The sequence below is a fragment of the Oryx dammah genome, unplaced genomic scaffold (assembly GCF_014754425.2).
Source record: "Oryx dammah isolate SB20612 unplaced genomic scaffold, SCBI_Odam_1.1 HiC_scaffold_3, whole genome shotgun sequence".
In the NCBI taxonomy this organism is placed as follows: domain Eukaryota; kingdom Metazoa; phylum Chordata; class Mammalia; order Artiodactyla; family Bovidae; genus Oryx; species Oryx dammah.
The window spans coordinates 93,599,765-93,620,313 of record NW_024070187.1 but is presented as its reverse complement, the minus strand read 5'-3'; the positions used below and the strand labels follow the sequence as shown (position 1 = coordinate 93,620,313).

The 20,549-nt window shown below is 38.4% G+C and overlaps 1 protein-coding gene across 1 annotated transcript in view; it reads left to right on the top strand.

Annotated features, from left to right (window-relative positions):
* The window catches only part of ANTXR2 (ANTXR cell adhesion molecule 2), a 181,661-nt gene that overhangs the window by 64,960 nt on the left and 96,152 nt on the right, over positions 1–20,549 (top strand). Inside the window, exons 11-12 of the mRNA XM_040237178.1 lie at positions 2,111–2,189; positions 14,328–14,423. Coding sequence (XP_040093112.1) covers positions 2,111–2,189; positions 14,328–14,423 — 175 coding nt within the window. The remainder of the gene's footprint in view (positions 1–2,110; positions 2,190–14,327; positions 14,424–20,549) is intronic.

The window sequence follows — 20,549 nt, the reverse complement described above, 5'->3', positions numbered from 1 at the left end:
GGACAGGGAGGCCTGGCGTGCTGCAATTCATGGGGTCGCAAAGAGTCAGACACGACTGAGCGACTGAACTGAACTGAACAGAACTGAACTTTGTTAATTAGAGAACTGGTTCATGTCTGGTGAGTTCTACCTGCCAGATTATAAACAATTTATGTCAATGTCTACTGAGCCCTTCAGAGTTGAATCAATAAGATTTCTGCAACAGTCACACAGTGTTATGACTCAAATAAATCTTCCCCAAAACCAAAACCATGCCTTCTGTGTTATATGCTTTCTGGTGCAGTCTTTAGAGTGGAGGAATTAAGATCTAGGAAACATGATTTTTGGATTCAACTATGCTTAGACTTCATAAAAGCAAAACAAAACAAGGCACTCAATTCTGCAGAATAAGCAAGAAATTTTAAGTTTGCCTTCTTAAATAAACCATTTCTCATTCTGTGTTGGAAGTTCATAGAAGTTCAGTAACATTGACATGAACACCCTATGTTCTTGCTTGTTTCTGGATTTAGTTAAACATATTTTTAAAAACAAGATGTTTTAAAGGGAATAATTTACAGGGAATATTTTTAATAAGAGTTATCCTGAATTTTGAAGAAGAGTTTAGCTAGATGTTTACTAGTTTTATCTTTCCTGGAGACTCTAGCACTGTAAAAACCCAAGCTACATATCACATTGAGAGAATAATAAAAAAGAAAAACCCAATAAGAACTTTCATTTCTTCAAGCCTCACCGGTATAATGGAAAGAACTCGAAATTTGTAAGAATCCTGTCTTTACCACTTTGGACAAGGTAATTAGCATTTTGGGGCCTTATGTACCTCAGCTATAAATTGTGAATCTCTACTTTAAGAGTTATAAGAATTAAATGAGATAATATCATAAAATGCCCAGGATAGTATTTGGCAGGAACTGAATAATATTTGTCATCTCTGGCATCATTATTGAAAATCTTACCAGTGGCTTGAGATTGCTTCTGTTTTATTCTGTCTATAACTAACAGTGTTTGACACACAATTCAAGGCCTAGAGTAGAACTCTAATAAATTTAGTAAGATTCTACTAATCCAAAGTAATTAAGGCAAAGTTTCTGGCTATTAATTCTTAGAATTTAGAATATTTTGTGAACACTGGGGTATGGTTGTGGTATAGAAGCTGGATTAACAAAATGTTCCCTATTTCACTTTAATGAATGGATAGCTTTGTTTTCTTGGTATATTGATTATTATAGATAATATACTTTGTAAACTCTTTTGGAAAAGAGCTGTTTCCTTTAAAATTTCCTTGTCACTGTTCCCCCTTTGATATCTTCTTGTGGTTTAGTCACTAAGTTCTGTCTGGCTCTTGCCACCCCATGGACTTTAACACACCAGGCTTCTTTGTCTATGGGATTTCTAAGACAAGAATACTGGAGTGGGTTGCCGTCTTCTCAAAGCTATGAAAAAAAAAATTACCAACTGATCCCAATTAATGAATTACTATAATAAAACTTGAATTAATGAAATTTTAATTATTTTAAATTATAATTTAAATCATATTTTCAAAATGAGAGCTGTATTTTATTTATAGTAGTTCTCAGCAATGGACAAAAATTATTTTGTCTTTTCTCTGCCTTTTTCAGGATATGTTAAAATCTTGGGTATTTGCAACAAATGCCTACAGATATTTAAATGTATTATTTTTTTCCATTCAGCTTATCTCTGTCTTTAATTATCACTTTCTCTGTATTTTATCTTTGAATGGCTGGTTATTTTTGTATTCTTAAAGAAAGATCTTGTAATAATTGTACTATCTACAGATAAGGAAAAGCGAAATGGGATGGAACGATTTTTCTCCTTTTTAAAAAGATTTTTGTGAATCTGAAAAATCTCAGCATTTTTCTGCATTAAGGAATTCTTCTGAATTAAATTTTTGTCAGAAAAATAGCATTTTTAAACTAAAAGGACAATCATAAAACTGGAACTAAGAAAGAAAAAAGCTAAGATAACTGATCAGGCACTTGACTTTTAAAGTAGACTTTCTGGTTACTTTTGAATTATTTAAAGAAAGAAAAATCTCCCACAAAGCTCTACTTTTTAATTCGTTGTTAATTATTGTTTCTTCATTTTCTTTCAGAACGCTTCATGTTTCAGTGAGTTTTAATGAAGGAAAGTCTGTCATCTCGAGTTCACTAATAGTCACAGCCACAGAATGTGTAAGTCACAGTTTGCACACAGTTACCTTTTAAAAATAACTCTACCCAGAAATAATTTATGGTGTTTCAGTGTTGCTGCATACTACAATAAAGTACAAACAGTAACACTGAAGACCATTACAAGATTGTTTTGCATTTTCCTTTAATTTCATTTTAAAGGGGATTTTAAGAGAGTATACGTTGTGTTTTGATATTTATAAAATTGGAAAGTCGTATCAGAATAAGGTAGGAGAATGATTTCCAAATGAAGCTATTTTTTTTATTAAAACAATAACTATAAAGAAAGTAATGTCTTCTCTTAATGAAGGTTGCATTGTAGTATCTAAGACATTTATCATGTTTTTGAAATTATTAGTGCATCTTAATGAGTGAGCTTATTATTTTGTCCATTTTAATGTTGGTATTTTCTCATGAGTAAGGAATTTGATTTTGAAAGCTTGATAATATCTTGGCTTGAAACTATATTGAAGTTATAATTTAATTGAGGTGATAGTTTTGTATCATAGATAATAGTAGACCTAAAATGCAGTATTTTGATATATAAATTCCATTAATAAGACGATGTTTTCCTTAATTTTTTTGGTTTAAGTCTTGATACTAAATTGTTGAACATGAAAACACAAAGCATTAAAAGGAACTGATCACATGGCTATTAGTCTTATAATTGCGTTTTCTTTGTAAAAAATAAATAAATCAGAGAAAAAAAAAATTTCCTGCCCTTCAAAAGACCAAAATCCCAAACCTAAACATTGTCCCACATCTCATGATTTCATAAGATGGTTTTACATTTTGATCTTTTACTTTGAGAGACATCCTTCCTCCAGAAAAAAAAAAGGCCACTCAATATTATCTGTATAGAAATAGTTTATTTCTTCTTGTAAGAAAACATCGCAGGGAAACAGCATCCATATGGACTCTTGGGTCATTATTGAATTCCCTGGATGCCTCTTTTTTAACACTTGTTTTCATTTTTTTATTTTAAAAATAGCTAGGCCCTCCCCCCCGGCCCCCAACCTCTGCCTTTTCATCTTCAATTCATGTTGCAATTTGTAGATTTTGTGGGTGTTGCAGTTTGTATATTTTCTGGTCCCTCAGGATGTGGTTGAGATTACAAACATTTGTGGTTTATGGTTTCTCAGTGTTCCCTCACTGAAATGGTATTCTTTCTCCATCCCTCCTATTCTGCACCTCCAGCTGCTTTTTTTTTTTTTTTAACCTCTCTTCCACTCAAGTGTGGTTATAGGATCTTTATCTGGATCCTATAACCATACACAGTTGCCATGTGCAGGGATGCTAAAGTTATATGACCCATTTGGAATTTATAGGTTGTATGCTTCCTAGAAAGAGGAAGTCTTTCTAGGTCTTGCTTGTTTTCAGGGGAGTCAAGATCATGGCATCTGGTCCCATCACTTCATGGCAAATAGATGGGGGAAACAGTGGAAACAGTGACAGACTTTATATTTTTGGGCTCCAAAATCACTGCAGATGGTGACTGCAGCCATGAAATTAAAGGACACTTGCTCCTTCGAAGAAAAGTTATGACTAACCTAGACAGCATATTAAAAAACAGAGACATTACTTTGCCAACCAATGTCTGCCTAGTCAAGGCTATGGTTTTCCAGTGGTCATGTATGGATGTGAGAGTTAGACTGTGAAGAAAGATTAGCACCAAAGAATTGATGCTTTTGAACTGTGGTGTTGGAGAAGACTCTTGAGAGTTCCTTGGACTGCAAGGAGATCCAACCAGTCCATCCTAAAGGAAATCAGTCCTGGACATTCATTGGAAGGACTGATGCTGAAGCTGAAACTCCAATCCTTTGGCCACCTGATGGAAAGAACTGATTCATTGGAAAAGACCCTGATGCTTGGAAAGATTGAAGGTGGGAGGAGAAGGGGACAACAGAGGATGAGATGGTTGGATGGCATCACCAACTCAATGGACATGAATTTGAGTAAACTCCAGGAGTTGGTGATGAACAGGGAGGCCTGGTGTGTTGCAGTCCATGGGGTCGCAAAGAGTTGGACATGATTGAGCGACTGAACTGAATATGACCAGAGGTGGTTTAACAGTAAGGTTATTTCAGAAAAAAGGGACATTAGTTGTGTCAAAGATGGAGAGAGAGTGTGGAGACATGTCATAATATTAAACAAGGGATCTCAGTCATTTCCACTGAGAAGAGATTTGAGGGAAGACTTGAGGAAGGTGAGGGACTAAGCCTTGAAGACCATGTAAGGGAAGAGTGTTTATGCGGAGGGAGCAGCTAAAACAGAGCCTAAGGTGGGACTGTACCTGGCTGGCTTAAAGAGGAACAGGCAGCCAGTGTGCAGGGTAAAGGCAGCTAGGGGAGAAGGAGGCTTGAGATGGGTAGAAGAGAGTAGAGGGAGGGGAGAGATCATAGTAGGTTTTATAAGTCATTGTAAGGACTTGAGTTTTTCTTCTGAATGAAACAGGGAGCCATTGGAAGGTGACATGGTTGTTGTTGTTGTTCAATGCCAAGTCTTTCTGAGTCTTTGTGACCCCATGGACTGAAGCACGGCAGGCTGCCCCATCCCTCACCATCTCCTGGAGTTTGGCCAAGTTTATGTCCATTGAATCAGTGATACCATCCAACCCTCTCATCCTCTGTTTCCGTCTTCTCCTTCTGCCTTCCATCTTTCCCAGCATCAGGGTTTTCTCCAGTGAGTCAGCTGTTTGCATCAGGTAGCCAGAGTATTGGAACTTCAGCTTCAATGTCAGTCCTTCCCAAGAATATTCAGGATTGAGTTCCTTTAGGATCGACTGATTTGATCTTGCTGTTCAAGGGAATCTCAAGAGTCTTCTTCAGCATCACAGTTCAAAAACATCAATTCTTTGGCACTCTGCCTTCTTTATGATCCACCTCTCACATCTGTACGTGCCTACTGGAAAGACCATAACTTTGATTATATGGACCTTTGTTGTCAAAGTGATGTCTTTGCTTTTTAATACACTTGGTTTGTCATAGCTTTCCTTCTAAGACGTAATCGTCTTCTAATTTCATGGCTGCAGTCACCATCCACGGAGATGACATGGTATGACAGTGTTTTAAAAGGATTATTACCCACCAGGGTTCTTGGCCTCCTTCATCAATAGAAATTGATCAGAGGCTAGACAAGAAATTCAGGCAAGGTTTTATTGGGGCCCTTGTTGCAGCAAGGGGGAACGAGAACAAACAATAAGTTCCTCTGCTTTCCTGCTTGCTGGGCAGGGAGTTTGTCCCTTTTATGGGATGAGAGTAGTGGTGGTCCAGGGGTTGGGCCAGTGAGGTGGCTTAGGTGGTTGCCCACCCCTTAGGTGGTGTTGTATGCCAGGGGCATGGGCAGTACCCTGCTTTTGTTCCAACTCTTCAGAAGTGGCAGTTCGTTTTTTTGGTCTCTTTGTATCTTTTGTCCAAAATTTACCCTAACCATGCATGCACTCGGTTATTTTTAGTCCCTTACAGTTTCTTTGTATTTTGTTGTTGGAGGAGAGGCTTCCTGCTGCTGCTAAGTCACTTCAGTCGTGTCTGACTCTGTGCAACCCTATAGACGGCAGCCCACCAGGCTCCTCTGTCCCTGGGATTCTCCAGGCAAGAACACTGGAGTGGGTTGCCATTTCCTTCTCTAGTGCACAAAAGTGAAAAGTGAAAGTGAAGTTGCTCAGTCATGTCCTGACTCTTAGTGACCCCATGGACTACAGCCCGCCAGGCTCCTCCATCCATGGGATTTTCCAGGCAAGAGTACTGGAATGGGGTGCCATTGCCTTCTCCAGAGGAGAGGCTTAGGTACAAGCATTGCAGCACTGTGCAGCAGAGGGTCTTGGACTCCATGTCTTGTCTTAGGATCATTCTGGTTGGAGTAAAAACAGTGGAAGGAAAGCTTGGAAATAGAACATTTAGATTAGATTATCAACAACCTGGAAAGAAAGAGCTTAGAGTTCATCCTACAAGTCTGTGGTTCCTTAGCTTTGGTACACAGAGATGTCAGTATTAAAAATGAATGAAGGAAAGAAAATCTTCTATGTTCATGAGAGCTTAACTCCATAGAGACAAAGTTTAGAGAGTTTTTTCTTTCTAGTTTTATTAATATAATTGACATATAGCACTGTATAAATTTAAGATGTACAACATAACTATTTACTTACATAACCACGGGATGTTTCTTTTTTTTCTCATTAGATTTAATTATTGTTTTTATTCAAGCTCAAATATGTCTGGTTTTGTTGTTACTAAGTCATGTCCAACTCTGCAACCCCACACACTACAGCACATCAGGCTCCCCTGTCCTTCACTCTCTCCCGGAATTTGCTCATATTCATGTCCATTGAGTCAGCAATGCTATCTAACCATCTCATCCTCTGCTGCCCTCTTCTTCTTGTGGATGGCAGTAATATTACCATTTTATTGATATGGAAACTGAGACTGGAGCTGATGAGAAAGGACCAGTGGATGTGTGCGTTGTATCTCTATTCAGAATAGAAGAGGACAGTGGGTAACACTATGATATAATAAATAGTGGGCATTGTATTTATGTGATGCCTAGCCTTTCAGGCGTATTTGGATATGATAATTAGGGAATATTTTGAAATATTCAGATATTGTTAATTAGGTTAGTAATCTTATTCATTCTAGGAAGATGTCTTTGGCTCTTCATAGGCATTTGAAAGTCACACCAAATAAAATACCATTGCCTTAACAGTTGATTAATCCTTGTGGAAATCCCACGAATAAAGAATCCCCTCTGTTCTCCAGGAGCATCTGGGCTCAGTCCTACTAAGGCACTTATGTCACTGGTTTGTAATTTCCTGTTTACTTCTCTGCCTCTCTCTGCAGTCTGTGGCTTGCTCACTGCCTCCCTTTTGGTGCCTGGTGCTTACACAAGGCAGGTGCTCCAAAATTATTTGTTAAAGGAATGAATGACTGTACCTATATATTTGAAGTGGGGATACTAAGGTTTAGATTTAACCTTAGGGTCTGAGGAGGGCTTAGACTTAGGCTGTCTGTTCTCTCTCTCTCTCTCTCTCTTTTTTTTTTTGTTAATTTTGGCCATGAACAGGGAGCATGTGGGATTTTAGTTCCCTGACTAGGGATCAAACCCGTGTCCCCTGCTTTGGAAGCACAGAGTCTTAACTACTGGACGGCCAGGGAAGCCCTCAGGGAATCCATTCTCTTCATTTGTCTCAGAAGGTCTCCTAAATGTGTCTCTGTTTTTAAAAATGCAGTGAGAGATATTTGTTCTCCCCTTTGGAACCACTGCGCTTCTGATTCTTTTAGAATAATATATTAAGAATGTATTTTCTGAGCAAGAGATATGTTCCAGACACTGTGCTAAGCCTTGCACATGTGCTCAGCACTTTATGATTTAATTCTCACGACTGAAGAGAAGGCTGTTATTATGATCTTAATTTTACAGATGAGAAAACTTAGGAACACAGAGAGCCATCTCCCATCTTTAGTGCCCATATATGCAAACACAGTAGAAGGTGCTTCCTCTCATAAGTGGATCTAACTCTCAGTAGGGTACACACAGCTTGATGCAGAATATTAAATGATTTCAGCCTTCACTGCCCCCAAGAAAGGGGAGACTGGGAGCCTGGAGACTCTGGAGGTTAAATTATTTGCTCCGTTTCATAGTCGAGTAAATGCTAGAAGTGAGAATTGAACCTGTCTGTCTGCCCCTGTTGCACAATCTTCCATTCATATCCAGGTCCTGATCTGATTTATGTAAGATAAAGGTTGGCAATTTTTTTTTTTTTGTAAAAGGTCAGATAGTAATTATTTTCAGCTTTGATGGCAATACAGTTGTACTACTCAACTCTTCCATTAGCGCAAAGGCAGCTATAGATAGATAAACAAATGGCCATGGCTGTGTTCAACCAACTATGTACACTAACCTTTGAATTTCATGTAATATATTTTTCTTTCAATTTTTCCAGCTATATAGTAATGTAAAATATTTGTTTTAGCTTGCTAGGTATCTTATGAAATTGATGAGCTGATTTGGCCTGATATAGAATATTTCAAAAGAATCCAGAAATTAAATCATCACCCTTATGACTCTTTTTTTTTTTCTTTCCCAAGCTCTGAACTCATGGAAATGAAGTTGTGGAGATCTAGTTCCCCTCTTCTGTTTCTGTTTTATTCTAATGTGGTTGCTGTGATTAATTATTTTCTAGATAGATTGCAACATGCTATTCACAAAGTTTTGAAATTTTTGAGTGATTCATCTTTTCTTGTAGTTATTTTGCAAGTACAGTAGTAACTCTGATTTGTTTTTATACTTCTTTAATGACTAGAATTTCACATCTGTTTGGCAGAGTAAAGTTTTTCATTGTACCTTATAGCTTGCTTTGAATGAAGAAAAGGAAATTAGATGCAGATAAAGTTCAAAGACTGAATGCGTCCAGGACAACTAGAAAATAAAATATATTCCTTTTACCCCCAAATCAAGCTCAGGATTCTGTCCCCAACTGAAACTTTAAAAAAGTTTTGGCTTCACAGCCTTGACCAACACGTGAGTTAGTTAGTTAGTATGAGTCGCTCAGTTGTGTTCAACTCTTTGTGAACCAATGGACTGTAGCCAGCCAGGCTCCTCTCTTCATGGAATTCTCCAGGCAAGAATACTGGAGTGGATTACCATAATTTATGCAGGGGATCTTCCCAACCCAGGGATCAAACCTGGGTCTCCTGCACTGCAAACAGATTTCTTACCATTTGAGCCACCAGGGAAACCCCAAGGTACTGAGTCTCTAATTGGCCTCCTCAGCTAACTTGTCTTTGTAGACATCTGAAAATGCTACATATTCAGAACTATAGTTAGGAAGAATTGATCCAACAGATGGCCACTTGGAAGGTCATCCAACAAATTTGTTAGGTATTGACCCAAACAACCGAACAACCCAATTCTCTGTGTAATAAAGAGGATTCCTGCTTTCCAGAAATTTGTGTTTCATTAGTTTCTTCAGTTGCTTCAGGTCTCCTCAGATTCTGTTTTCCAGCCAAAAGTTGTCTTTTCTTGTGCTTGCAAGAAGCCACTCGTTAGACCCCCACTTCTTCCCAGGCTTTCTTATTCTTCCCCAGGAGGTCCTCTGAGAACCCCAGTGCAGGCTAGGTCCTTCTTTGCCCTGTTTCTATTGTACCATCTTTCCATCCTCCTCACATTTCTGATTGTGTGTTCAAGGGTTGTCACTCTAGCTAACCTGCGGGCTTCATGAAGACTTGCACAACATAGCTTTGGCAGCTTTTAAACTTTCTACTGTTTAAAGAGCATCACACCTAAACAGAAGTGAGAAGCTTTTAGATTCTCCATATGATACAGATCTCTGTCTAATCAGATCTGGTTTCATCTGACTTTGAAGTTTGCACTTTGCAGCACAGTGTCTGCTCATAGAACTGAAGCCTATGTGTTTGACCTTTTTCCTCAATTTGTTTATAAAGTTATCTGAATTACAGAATTATTTCCCTTTCATTGCTGAGGTCTTTCATGTTCTGATAATGGCTCTGGGAAATCAAAACAAAGGAACTGTGGAAGCCTGGATCTGCATCCAGTTAACTGAGCTAATGTCTGGGACTGGGGCATCCAGGGAAGTGTTTATGGCAAGTTCCAGTTGCATTCAGTTCTTTGTTTACTGTGACCTGTTCTCCATCATGCTTAACTTAAATATGATAAAGAGTAAGTCTGTAGGTCTGTGAAAAGTGTATATTTTCATAGTTTTCTTGTATACTAATCTTCAGAATCAGTTGAGATGATATTATACCAAATGATATTTACATCTGGATGTGCACAGTGTTTTGCGAGTGTTCCTCTCAGGGACATTTTTGAAAGAAAATGCAAGAATTTTGACTGCCTGTCATGGCTAGCCCATCTACTTTATATTCTGTCAGTATGATTTTCTGAATTTCCTGCTCATGACACATTTGTAGAAAGGAGGAAAAAAAAAACACTAACCACTAAACTTGTAGCATATTCACACCCTCTAGTTTCATGTCTTTATTTCTGAACATAGGATTTGAATTCTAAGAGAAGGGGAAAACAAATGTTCATAGTACCCTTTTGGAATCTGTGAGCAGAGCCAAATGGTGAGCCATTTTCATGGACACTATGGCTTGATCCTCATATGGGAAAGGTCTGGGGGGAACGTTGTGTTCACTCCATACATGAACAGTCACAGATTGGGGATGTCTTATGTAAGAGCTTAAAGGTGGGATCATGAATTTAACACATTTGACAACGTTTCTCCCATAGGATATCATAGTTTTCTATGTATTCCATTGACATTCTTTTCCTGTTATGTTCTTGTTTGTCTAGATTTCAGAGCTTAGTGTAATCATTGCATGATTTGTTCATGAATGTTTGGAATTCCGTGTAGAGAGATGCCCTTTGAGGGCTTTCATAAGTATCCTGATGTGTGCTCTGAATTACTTCCTTTGGTTTTGAGGACAGAGAACTTAGATAATTACCTGAACATTTTCTATAATGTATTTGTCTTCTGTCTCTCACTGATACACACACATATACACACACAAATTTCTATCTGCAAGACATTGACTTAGATGTTTAGGCTACATCAATAAATACATTTTGATTTCACACTTTAATTATATCAAACTGCACATCAAGAAGTTGCTAGATGACTGCATGTCTTTTCATTTCTTAAAATTAAAATTAATGTGTTATGGTAAATACCATGTAGTAGCATCTTCAAGTGCCTTAAGAATGGGCTAATAGTAAATAATAGAGCTTTATGAAGATTGTATATGTAATGTGAAGTTTCTGTACTTATTTTTGTTGTCTTCTGAGAATAGATTACAGGACAAGTCAAAGATTCTAGGTGATATTTTGGTGGTGTCTGTTTTGGTTAATTTGCAATCTAACATCAGTTATATAAATAACTTGTATGGTTATTCCCTCTTATATCCAGATGCAAAATTAGAAAGCAAAGGATGGCTTTCATTGTTCGTGTATACACTTGATTGTTAATCTTCTCCTAAAATTTCTGAAGTCAGTGCATGTTTTATGGTCTGTGTTGCCCTGAGAATTATTTTTAAAGTTATCTTTAGTGGATTTATTAAAATTGAAATGCAGTTAATAATCAATGTCTTTGAAAACTGATTTGTTTGGAGATAGTTTCCAAGTCACTGTATGGTTATCTCTCTCTCCTCTCTCTCTTTTTTTTTTTTTTTTCACACTGTGATATACTAACAGATGATACAGGGAAACTGTGACTCACGTTTCAAGATTTTTCTGATAAGCTATTCAAAGAATATTTTGCTAACGCTCCTTAAAGTAATACTTTTGAAAACTACCTTCTCTTCTCTTCTTCAGTTATTTACAAATAACTATCTACATAAAGAGGCTTCTCTGGCGGCTCAGTGGTAAAGAACACACCTAGCAATGCAGGAGACTTAAGTTTAATCCCTAGGTCGGAAATATCCCCTGGAGTAGGAAATGGCAACCCATTCCAGTATTCTTTTGCCTGGAAACTTCCATGGACAGAGGAGCCTGGAAGACTACACTCTATGGGGTTGCAAAGAATCAGACACAACTGAGGGAATATGCATCCAAGCATATCTACATAAAGATCGGTATCTCTTTGTGTGTAAGTTATTATACATTACAATTCAAATTCCATCATAAAATGTTCTAAATTACTAAGAAAAATTGTTACTTCAACATCCAAAAGTCTTTTAGCTTTTTGATCAATCCTAGCATTTCCCCAAATGGATACTGGGGGATCCTAGTTCTGTAGGATATTGATAATGTTATGAGAAAAAAATTGATTTGTGCTGATGTAAGTTGGACTTTTTTTTTTTCCTACTACAAAACCATTCAGAGCTTTAAAAATATGTTAATGTGCACAGTGCTTTTCTAAGAGAGATATCTTTGTTATCACTTTGCCACAAATAATTTCATGCTTTGGGACTTTATTATTGTATAGATTAGAAAACAGAGTCCCCTAAGAATTAAACAGCTTGCTTAAAATTAGACATCCAGACTAACACTTAAGTGTTAGTCTGAGGCCATTCTAAGATGAGTATTGCTCTTTCAGCTCCAGGCTCTCTATCAGCTCTTGGGATAAATGTGACTCTTGCCTTAATTTCTAGGCTTGTACTTTTTATTTGTTTTGAATTTCAGGATGTGTATCTCTGAAAACCTGTCTTTAAGGACCCAAATTCCCACCCAGAGAGAATGTATTGATTTTTTTTTTTCCTTCCTTGAAATCTTTTCTTAAAAAAAATAAAAACACAAACAAAACATGATTATTGGGAATCTCAGAGAGTAAGCATTTGAAAGAGACACCTTGTTCTCTTGGAAAATTGATCTCTGTGCTAAAAATTAAGTATTCTTCTTTGTGTCATAGCTCAGTTGGTAAAGAATTTGCCTGCAATGCAGGAGACCCTGGTTCAATTCCTGGGTTGGGAAGATCTGCTGGAGAAGGGAAAGGCTACCCACTCCAGTATTCTGGCCTGGAGAATTCCAAGGACTGTATTCCATGGAGTTCCATGAGGTTGCAAAGAGTCGGATATGACTGAGCACCTTTCACTTTGTGTTTGTGGCTCTTGCCATCTCATTTATTTGGAGTTCATTCTCTTAGTAAATAGTTTTACATACCAGGCCTGGAATATACCTGGATAAGTAGATTGGGAATAGGTCCTGTTTCCTAGAACTCATGGTGAGTATAGAAAAGACAGATTAAATAATTGTAGTTCATCATAAATAAGTAAGCAAATCAAATAAATTGTGCTAAGTGCTAAAGTTTAAGGTTCAGAGAACTATGCCATGTACAGTAAGAAGGGGTATTTTCTAGCCGGAAGGTATGAGGAAGACTTCCTGAGGAAGTGGCTTTAGCTACGCCCTGTAGGATGAATAGGTAGTTAGTAGATGAAGCAGGTAGAGGCTGAGCCCAGGACAGAGGTGTTAGAGCTGGAGAAGCTCATCATTAGGAAGTGAAAGAACAGCAGTGTGGCTTGTGGTTGAGAGTGGGTAGCACTTGAACTGCCATGGGTGACCCTCTGATATATGAATGCATAAAATTGCATCCTTTCATTGGTAACGTGTACCACTTGCCAAACAAGAACCATTGCTGATGGTTTGTCACCTATTTGGTGAGTTTTGGTATTCATCTTGTCCTACCATTTAAGTATATGAAGAAGTAATGCTCCATCATCAAAACGTCTGGGGAAATTCTGCATAAATTCTGCCTAGAGGTAATCACGCTTGTAGCCACAGTGATCTTTTCCCAGAGACAAAAGATAGGGACCATAGGGACTGTTCCTGGGGCTTCCCAGGTGGTGCTAGTGGCAGAGAACCTGCCTGCCAAGGCAAGAGAGGAAAGTACGTGGTTTGATCCCTGGAGTATTAATGGCAATCCACTCCGATATTCTTGCCTGGAGAATCCCATGGACAGAGGAGCCTGGTGGGTCGCAAAGAGTTGGACACAACTGAAGCAACTCAGCACACACAGGACAGGACCATTCACACAACTCCAAATTGTGATTCTTTTCCTATTTTTCTTTAAGGTATAATTTCAGACACTTTGGGAGGGTTTTATACTTGTCCTTGCCTGTCTTAACATAATATATATGAGGTATAATATGAGGAAATTTAATACAAATAGATTATATTTAGTATATTATATAAATATAATAAAATGGAATATAATGTAAGTAGCATATAATATCAGAGAAGGCAATGGCGCCCCACTCCAGTACTCTTGCCTGGAAAATCCCATGGACGGAGGAGCCTGGTGGGCTGCAGTTCATGGGGTCGCCAAGAGTTGGGCACGACTGAGCGACTTCACTTTCACTTTTCACTTTTGTGGACTGGAGAAGGAAATGGCAACCCACTCTGGTGTCCTTGCCTGGAGAATCCCAGGGACAGAGGAGCCTAGTGGGCTGCCGTCTGTGGGGTCGCACAGAGTCGGACACGACTGAAGCGACTTAGCAGCAGCAGCAGCAGTATATAGTATAAGCAGTAAGATAATTTATACAATTTAAAGAATGTGAAGGAATATATTAGCAATCTGGTTTAACATTATGATGCTTCCTATCATTTTTTCTGATGTTTCCTTAAAAAGTACATGTTTGGGATTTGACCGTCGACTTTGCTGACTGCCTTGCTTTTGTTTTCGGCTTCCTCCAGTCTAGTGGGATTGCAGCCCTCATTGCTATTTTGGTGTTACTGCTGCTCTTGGGTATTGGACTGATGTGGTGGTTTTGGCCCCTTTGCTGCAAAGTGGTAAGTAAGAAGGATTTGCAGTCCTCCTTTTTTTCTTTTTAAACATCAAGGTGTAAATTAAGGCTGAAATATGAATCAGTGCCACATTGCTCACCAACAGCAAAGTTTCAGTTAGCAAATTACATTTTAATAGTTATATATTTTAATCATTGTAAGAAATTCTATTCATGCCTGCCAATAAATATTTACTATAAAACTTCATCTAGGAAGCACTTCAAAATCAGGTTTAGGGGAAGAAGAGAAGAAGAAGGTAGGAATGATGATCAGGATAAAGGGTTTCCCACTCAAGTACAAAAGAATTTCAAGTAAATTGAACGATATTTTCTACTGGATTCATTGAGAGGGGTTGATAATCTGTCAGGTTTGGGGTTTGTTTTGTTTTCATTGCTTATTGAATGTTTCATTATCTCTTTGAAAGATACGCTATTTAAGGACTTTTTGTTTGCCTCTTGGAAAAACATTTTAGAAATAAGTCACCTGCAAATGTTAGGGTATCTGTGAAACAGTCCTTTTGAAGTTATGACAGTTGGTTTGAGGTTGTGTCATTTTTCACGCTTGAGTAAAACCTCTGAAAGAACATGGATATACACAAGCTCTCTAGTGCTACTGTAGCAAATTGCCACACATTTGCTGGCTTAAAGCAACACAAATTTATTACCTAACAGTTATGTAATCACAGATCCAACATGGGTCTTGCTGGGCTAAACTAAGCTGAAAAGTATCGACAGTGATACATTCCTCTCTTAGTGCTCTAGAGGAGAATCTGTTCCCTTGCTTTTTGCAGCTTACAGGGGCTCCTTCCATTCTTGCCTAGTAAGCCCCTTCCTCCAGCTTCAGAGCCAGGCATGTTGCATCTTTGTCACCATTCTTCTGTAGTCACATGTCTTTCTGACTCCAAACCCAGCTGAGAAAGGACCTCAAGGGACCATGTGATTAGGTTGGACCCACCTTGATGCACGCATGCATGCATGCCTGTATAATCTCCCATCTCAAGATCCTTCATGCTAATCACATCTGCAAGGTCTCTTTGGTCCTGGAAGACAGCTTATTCACAGTTCCAGGGAATTAGAGTGTGGATATCCTTGTATGTGTGTGTGTGCTCAGTTGTGTCTGACTCTTTGTGACACCATGGACTGTAGGCTTCCAGGCACCTCTGTCTGTGGGGTTCTCCAGGCAAACATACCTGAGTGGGTTCCCATTTCCTTCACCAATGGATCATCCTGTCCCAGGAATCGAACCCGCATCTCTTACGTCTCCTGCTTTGGCAGATGGACATGTTTATGGGGCCATTATTCTGCCTGTCACAAGGTGGAACTCTGAGTAACAAACATCAGCACATTTCAAGCAATATAACTTGGATTGTTCAGGCTTCATAGAAAGGGTTATTCTGAAGAAGCGCTCCTTCAAAGCATGCCCACTACCTATTTTGATATCCTCTTCTTATCAGCACCTTATATTGAATTTTATGTTTTGTGGATCACAGTAGTGTTTTTCATAATATGACTAGACTGACTTTTCCCCTCTCACCCTTGCTGACTGATTTCCACTCCTTGCAGCTTCAGGCAGTGCTTTGTATTACTTCTACATTTATTATTCATTGTACTTCAGTCCACTTTCATGAGGCAACTTTATAGTCCTTTATATCAGAGCAGTTGGCCACGGAGGAGACACAGAATTAATTTAGACAACAGCAGAGACAAGAAGCATCCTGTCTCTTTGCTGAACTAATCAGTTTCCTGCCATAGCAATTTCTGCTCAGTTTCCTGTTGTAATCTTGATTATCTTAGATATGGTGATTCTTAGACGAGCTAACTTTCTTGAGTCTCAAATTAAGAAGCAAAGAGGTGCCTTAATGTGATTTGTACTTCTTACTTTTTAAATTTAAAATACACAGGGGTGCTTTTCATTCTTTTGTTACTTTGCATTTTTATATTGACCAGAGGGCTCAAAAGTGTCAAAGTATATGGTTTTTTAAAAGGACAGGTGAGAAGACTGAACTGGGCTTCTTTGTGAGGTTCCTGCATGCCTGCTCAGTTGCTAAGTTGTGTCTGACTCTTTTCAACACCCTGGACTGTAGCCTGCCAGGCTCCTCTGTCCGTGGAATTTCCCAGGCAAGAACACTGGAGTGAGTTGCCATTTCCTTCTCCAGAGGATTTTCCTAACCCAGAGATCAAACCCAAGTCTCCTGTTTGGCAGGCAGTTTTTTTACTACAACAGTTGATGTAATCAAATGAAGTCTTCACCGTCACATGGGATGTTATAGAGGGGTTTCGATCATCAGGTAGTGAGAATAGATCCATTCCATCCCTGAAACTCTGCAGATTGGGAATCAGGAATTATATTTCTTTATGCAGGGTGGAGAGGGACACCATTAAGGTGTGTTTTTAGGATGTCAGGAGAGCTTCCTATTTACAGAAACATCATGAATGCTTACTAATTTCTGAAAGTTATTTAATAGAGAGAATCATCCATATTTTACATTTACATTTTTACATTTAGTCTATAACTACAGAGCAGTTAGCCTTGAGTATGAACTTGCATTTAGATCTAAAAATAAATGAATTGGGCTTTCCAGGTGGCACTAGTAGTAAATAACCCGCGTGCCAATGCAGAAGATATAAGAGATGCTGGTTCGATCCCTGGGTCAGTAAGAAAATGTAAGAAATGGCAACCCACTCCAGTATTCTTGCCTGGAAAATCCTATGGACAGAGGAGCCTGCTGGGCTACAGTTCACAGAGCCACAAAGAATCAGACATTACTGACCGACTGAGCACATAAATGAATCAGAACAAATGTTCCCTAAAAACACAGATTTAAAAGCAGAGAGAAAGTAGAGGCAAAATTCTGCATTCAGCCCTTAGTAATCTGAGCCAGTGCTGGGCTTGGAATTAGGGGTTCAGAAATGACTACCATATGATATGGAAACTCATATTTTAATATGAAGCACAGAATGGTAGAGAAAGTGAGAATGAAGATTCATGAGTATGCCAGGAGCAACACATGTCAGGAACACAAAGGAAAGAGGGATTTGCCAGAATTGAGGGATTGTTTCAGGGAAACTGGGTGGAGCTGCCGATTCCAAACTGATTTTGAATATTGAACAAGACTTTGGCAGTTGATGAGGGACATTCCCTATGAAGTGTGTGTGGAATTACAAGTTATTCAGACGTGCTTTGAGATGTCCTAGGCTGAGGTCTAGCGTGCCAGGGAAAGGAGTGGTGAAAGATGGTTTAGGATCTAGGCACGAACCTCCTAAGTCTTTGAGGAAGTTTGAACTCACCCCAGGGATGAGGAGAATACACTGGAAAGATTTGATCACTGATCCCCTGAAAGAAGCTTTACTTGCTGTACATGGTGCTGAGATCTGGTCCCGGTGGGGATTAAGTCTTACCCAACTGAGATCCATCAGCTATTGAAATATAAGCCAGTAATAGACAGTGCGCCTTAGATATGGCGGTGGGCAGGGGAGGGGCAACATAGGGATGAGGGGAGTGGGGAGTACAAACTATTGGGTATAAGTTAGGCTACAAGGATATATTACACAACACAAGGAATATGGCCATTATTTTGTAATAACTGTAAATGGAGTGTAACCTTTAACATTTGTACTTAAAAAAAAGATATAGCCTGAGCAAAGTATCTCTAACAAAGTATAGAGAGTTGGAATATAACAAGTAAGCTAAATCAATCAGAGAAAGATGAGGAGGTGATATGAAAAGGAAGGGTCAAAAGAAACCATAACCTTATGAAAAACAAGATCTTGAGTATAACAGAAGGTGTACTATGATGGTGCAACTGCAGGATATTTATTTATTTGATTATGTTTAGAGAACATATTTTCACAATACTGGTATTAGAATATGATTAGTTAATTGTTAACGTTCGATTATTAGGGATTATTTTGAACTTTGACTATCAGCTATTACTGGTAATAATTCTTTTTAATAGGAAATGAAATGCATTTATTTCAGCTTAGTGTTAGTCACTCAGTTGTGTCTAACTCTTTGCAACCCCATGGACTGTAACCTCTGTCCATGGAATTCTCCAAGCAAGAATACTAGAGTGGGTTGCAATTCCCTTCTCCAGAGGATCTTCCCAACCTAGGGATCGAACCTGGGTTTCCCGCATTGCCGGTCAATTCTTTACTGTCTGAGTCACCAGAGAAGTCCTTATTTCAGTTTGGTGTTGTGTAAATTTCTTTTGTTTGAGTGTCTTTTAAGTACTGGGGCAAACATTTAGTCTTTCAACTGAAATATGATTAAACAGCTTAAAATGTCTGTTTTCAGGCACATTTAGACTATGTCAGCCATCACCTCCTTGGGAATCATATGCTTAGAAGCTCTTATCGAGATAGAAATCCTGGAATGGAAAAAAACCCTGAACAGAGGCACCCATATCTGTCACACATTCTTCATTGAATCATTTCATGTTTTTAAAAAATATCTTGTTAAATAATTTAACCATTCATTTTTCAGAGATTAAAATTTCACAGATATCTAATTAATGATTCAGAGATGACAGTGTTACCTACGTCTTAGCTCGGATTTTTTTTTTTCTGCTCGTAGTAACTGGGAGGCTTTCAGAGTAGTTGCTCTCAGATTTTCATCTGTGGTGTCTCTCTCTGAGGGGAAAGGGTGGTTGGGTGAGACATCTCCAGGGATCAGTATGGTTTAGTATAGCCCCTATGGTAAGGCGTCCGTGATTGTTGTCTTCTATGGCAAAAGAGACTTTACAGATACAATTAAATTCAGGATCTTGAAATAGGGACATCATCCAGAATGACCTAGCTGGCTCTAAATACCATCACTGTGCCCATATAAGAGGGTGACAGAGGAGATAAGACCACAGATGGGGAGAAGGCAGTGTGACCGTGGAGGCAGAGACCAAAGCGATGAAGCTTCTGGGCAGGGAATGCTGGCAGTCACCAGGAGCTGGGAGGGGCAAGGAGTGAGAAACCCCTGGAGTCTGCAGAAGGAACTGGCTCTGAGGACCCCAGAATTTAGTTATAAGACTGTTTGGACTCCTGGCATCTAGAACTGTAGGAATATAAATTTCTGTTGTGTTAAGCCACTAAGTGTGTGGTAATTTGTTATTGCAGCATTAAAGATCTAACAGATTCCCTACATGATTCTGATATTCTCCAGAGCTGGGGATCACTGCTCAGGGCTATTGCTTTTGGGGAATTCTTATGGAATATGTTTTCGGATCAACTCATTACAAAACCTGTCTATGGAGTGCAGGAAGTTGTAAGATGGGAGATAAGGAAATATTCTTAAAATGTTTGTAGTGATTCTGTGGCAGTTAAAACCCATATGTGTTCTTTAAAATTAGAGTTACCATTCTGTTTTGTTGGGGTCAACTGTCAAGTAAATATGCGTAATACTTTATATACTGAGTAGAATTTACTCACTGTTTCAGAGTGACAGGGATTTGTTGAAGAAACAGGTTTCCTATTTTAAGAAGTATCCAAGACATATATGTTATTAGAACCCATTGACAGCAAAAGGTGGTCAGCTTTCTCAGGGTGCTTGTTATTTGATGGTAGAAACCAGTACAGTCCCATTCATATTCAGATACGTACCACTATTTCAAGATTATGAGAGAGAAAGACAAATACTATATGTTTCCACTTATTTGTGCAATCTAGAAAACAAAACAAAGGAACAAATATAACCAAACAGAAGAAGACATGGATACAGAGAACAAACAAGTGGTTGCCAGAGGGGAAGGGGTGAGGGATGGGTAAAGGGGATTAAGAGGTCCAGAATACAATTTATAAGATAAATTAGTCATGAGGATATAATGTATGGAACAGACAAAATAGTTATATTGTTATAACTTTCTATGATATAAAAATATTGAACCAGTATGCTATACATGGAAAACTATTGTAAGTCGATTAAACTTTAAGAAATCATGATAGTTCCTAAACCTACTATTATATTTCATTATTTGATGAATTAATAAAGAAGTACATAGTATTTCTGTTTCACAGATCTGGTTTCTTGTTTTAAAAGTAGATTTGACAGTTATATTTCAATACAATTGGATTCCTTTTAATCCTATGTATTTTAATTTAGCTTGTTTAGTCTAGGAAGGGGTTCATTGGTCCCCTATAATCAGAT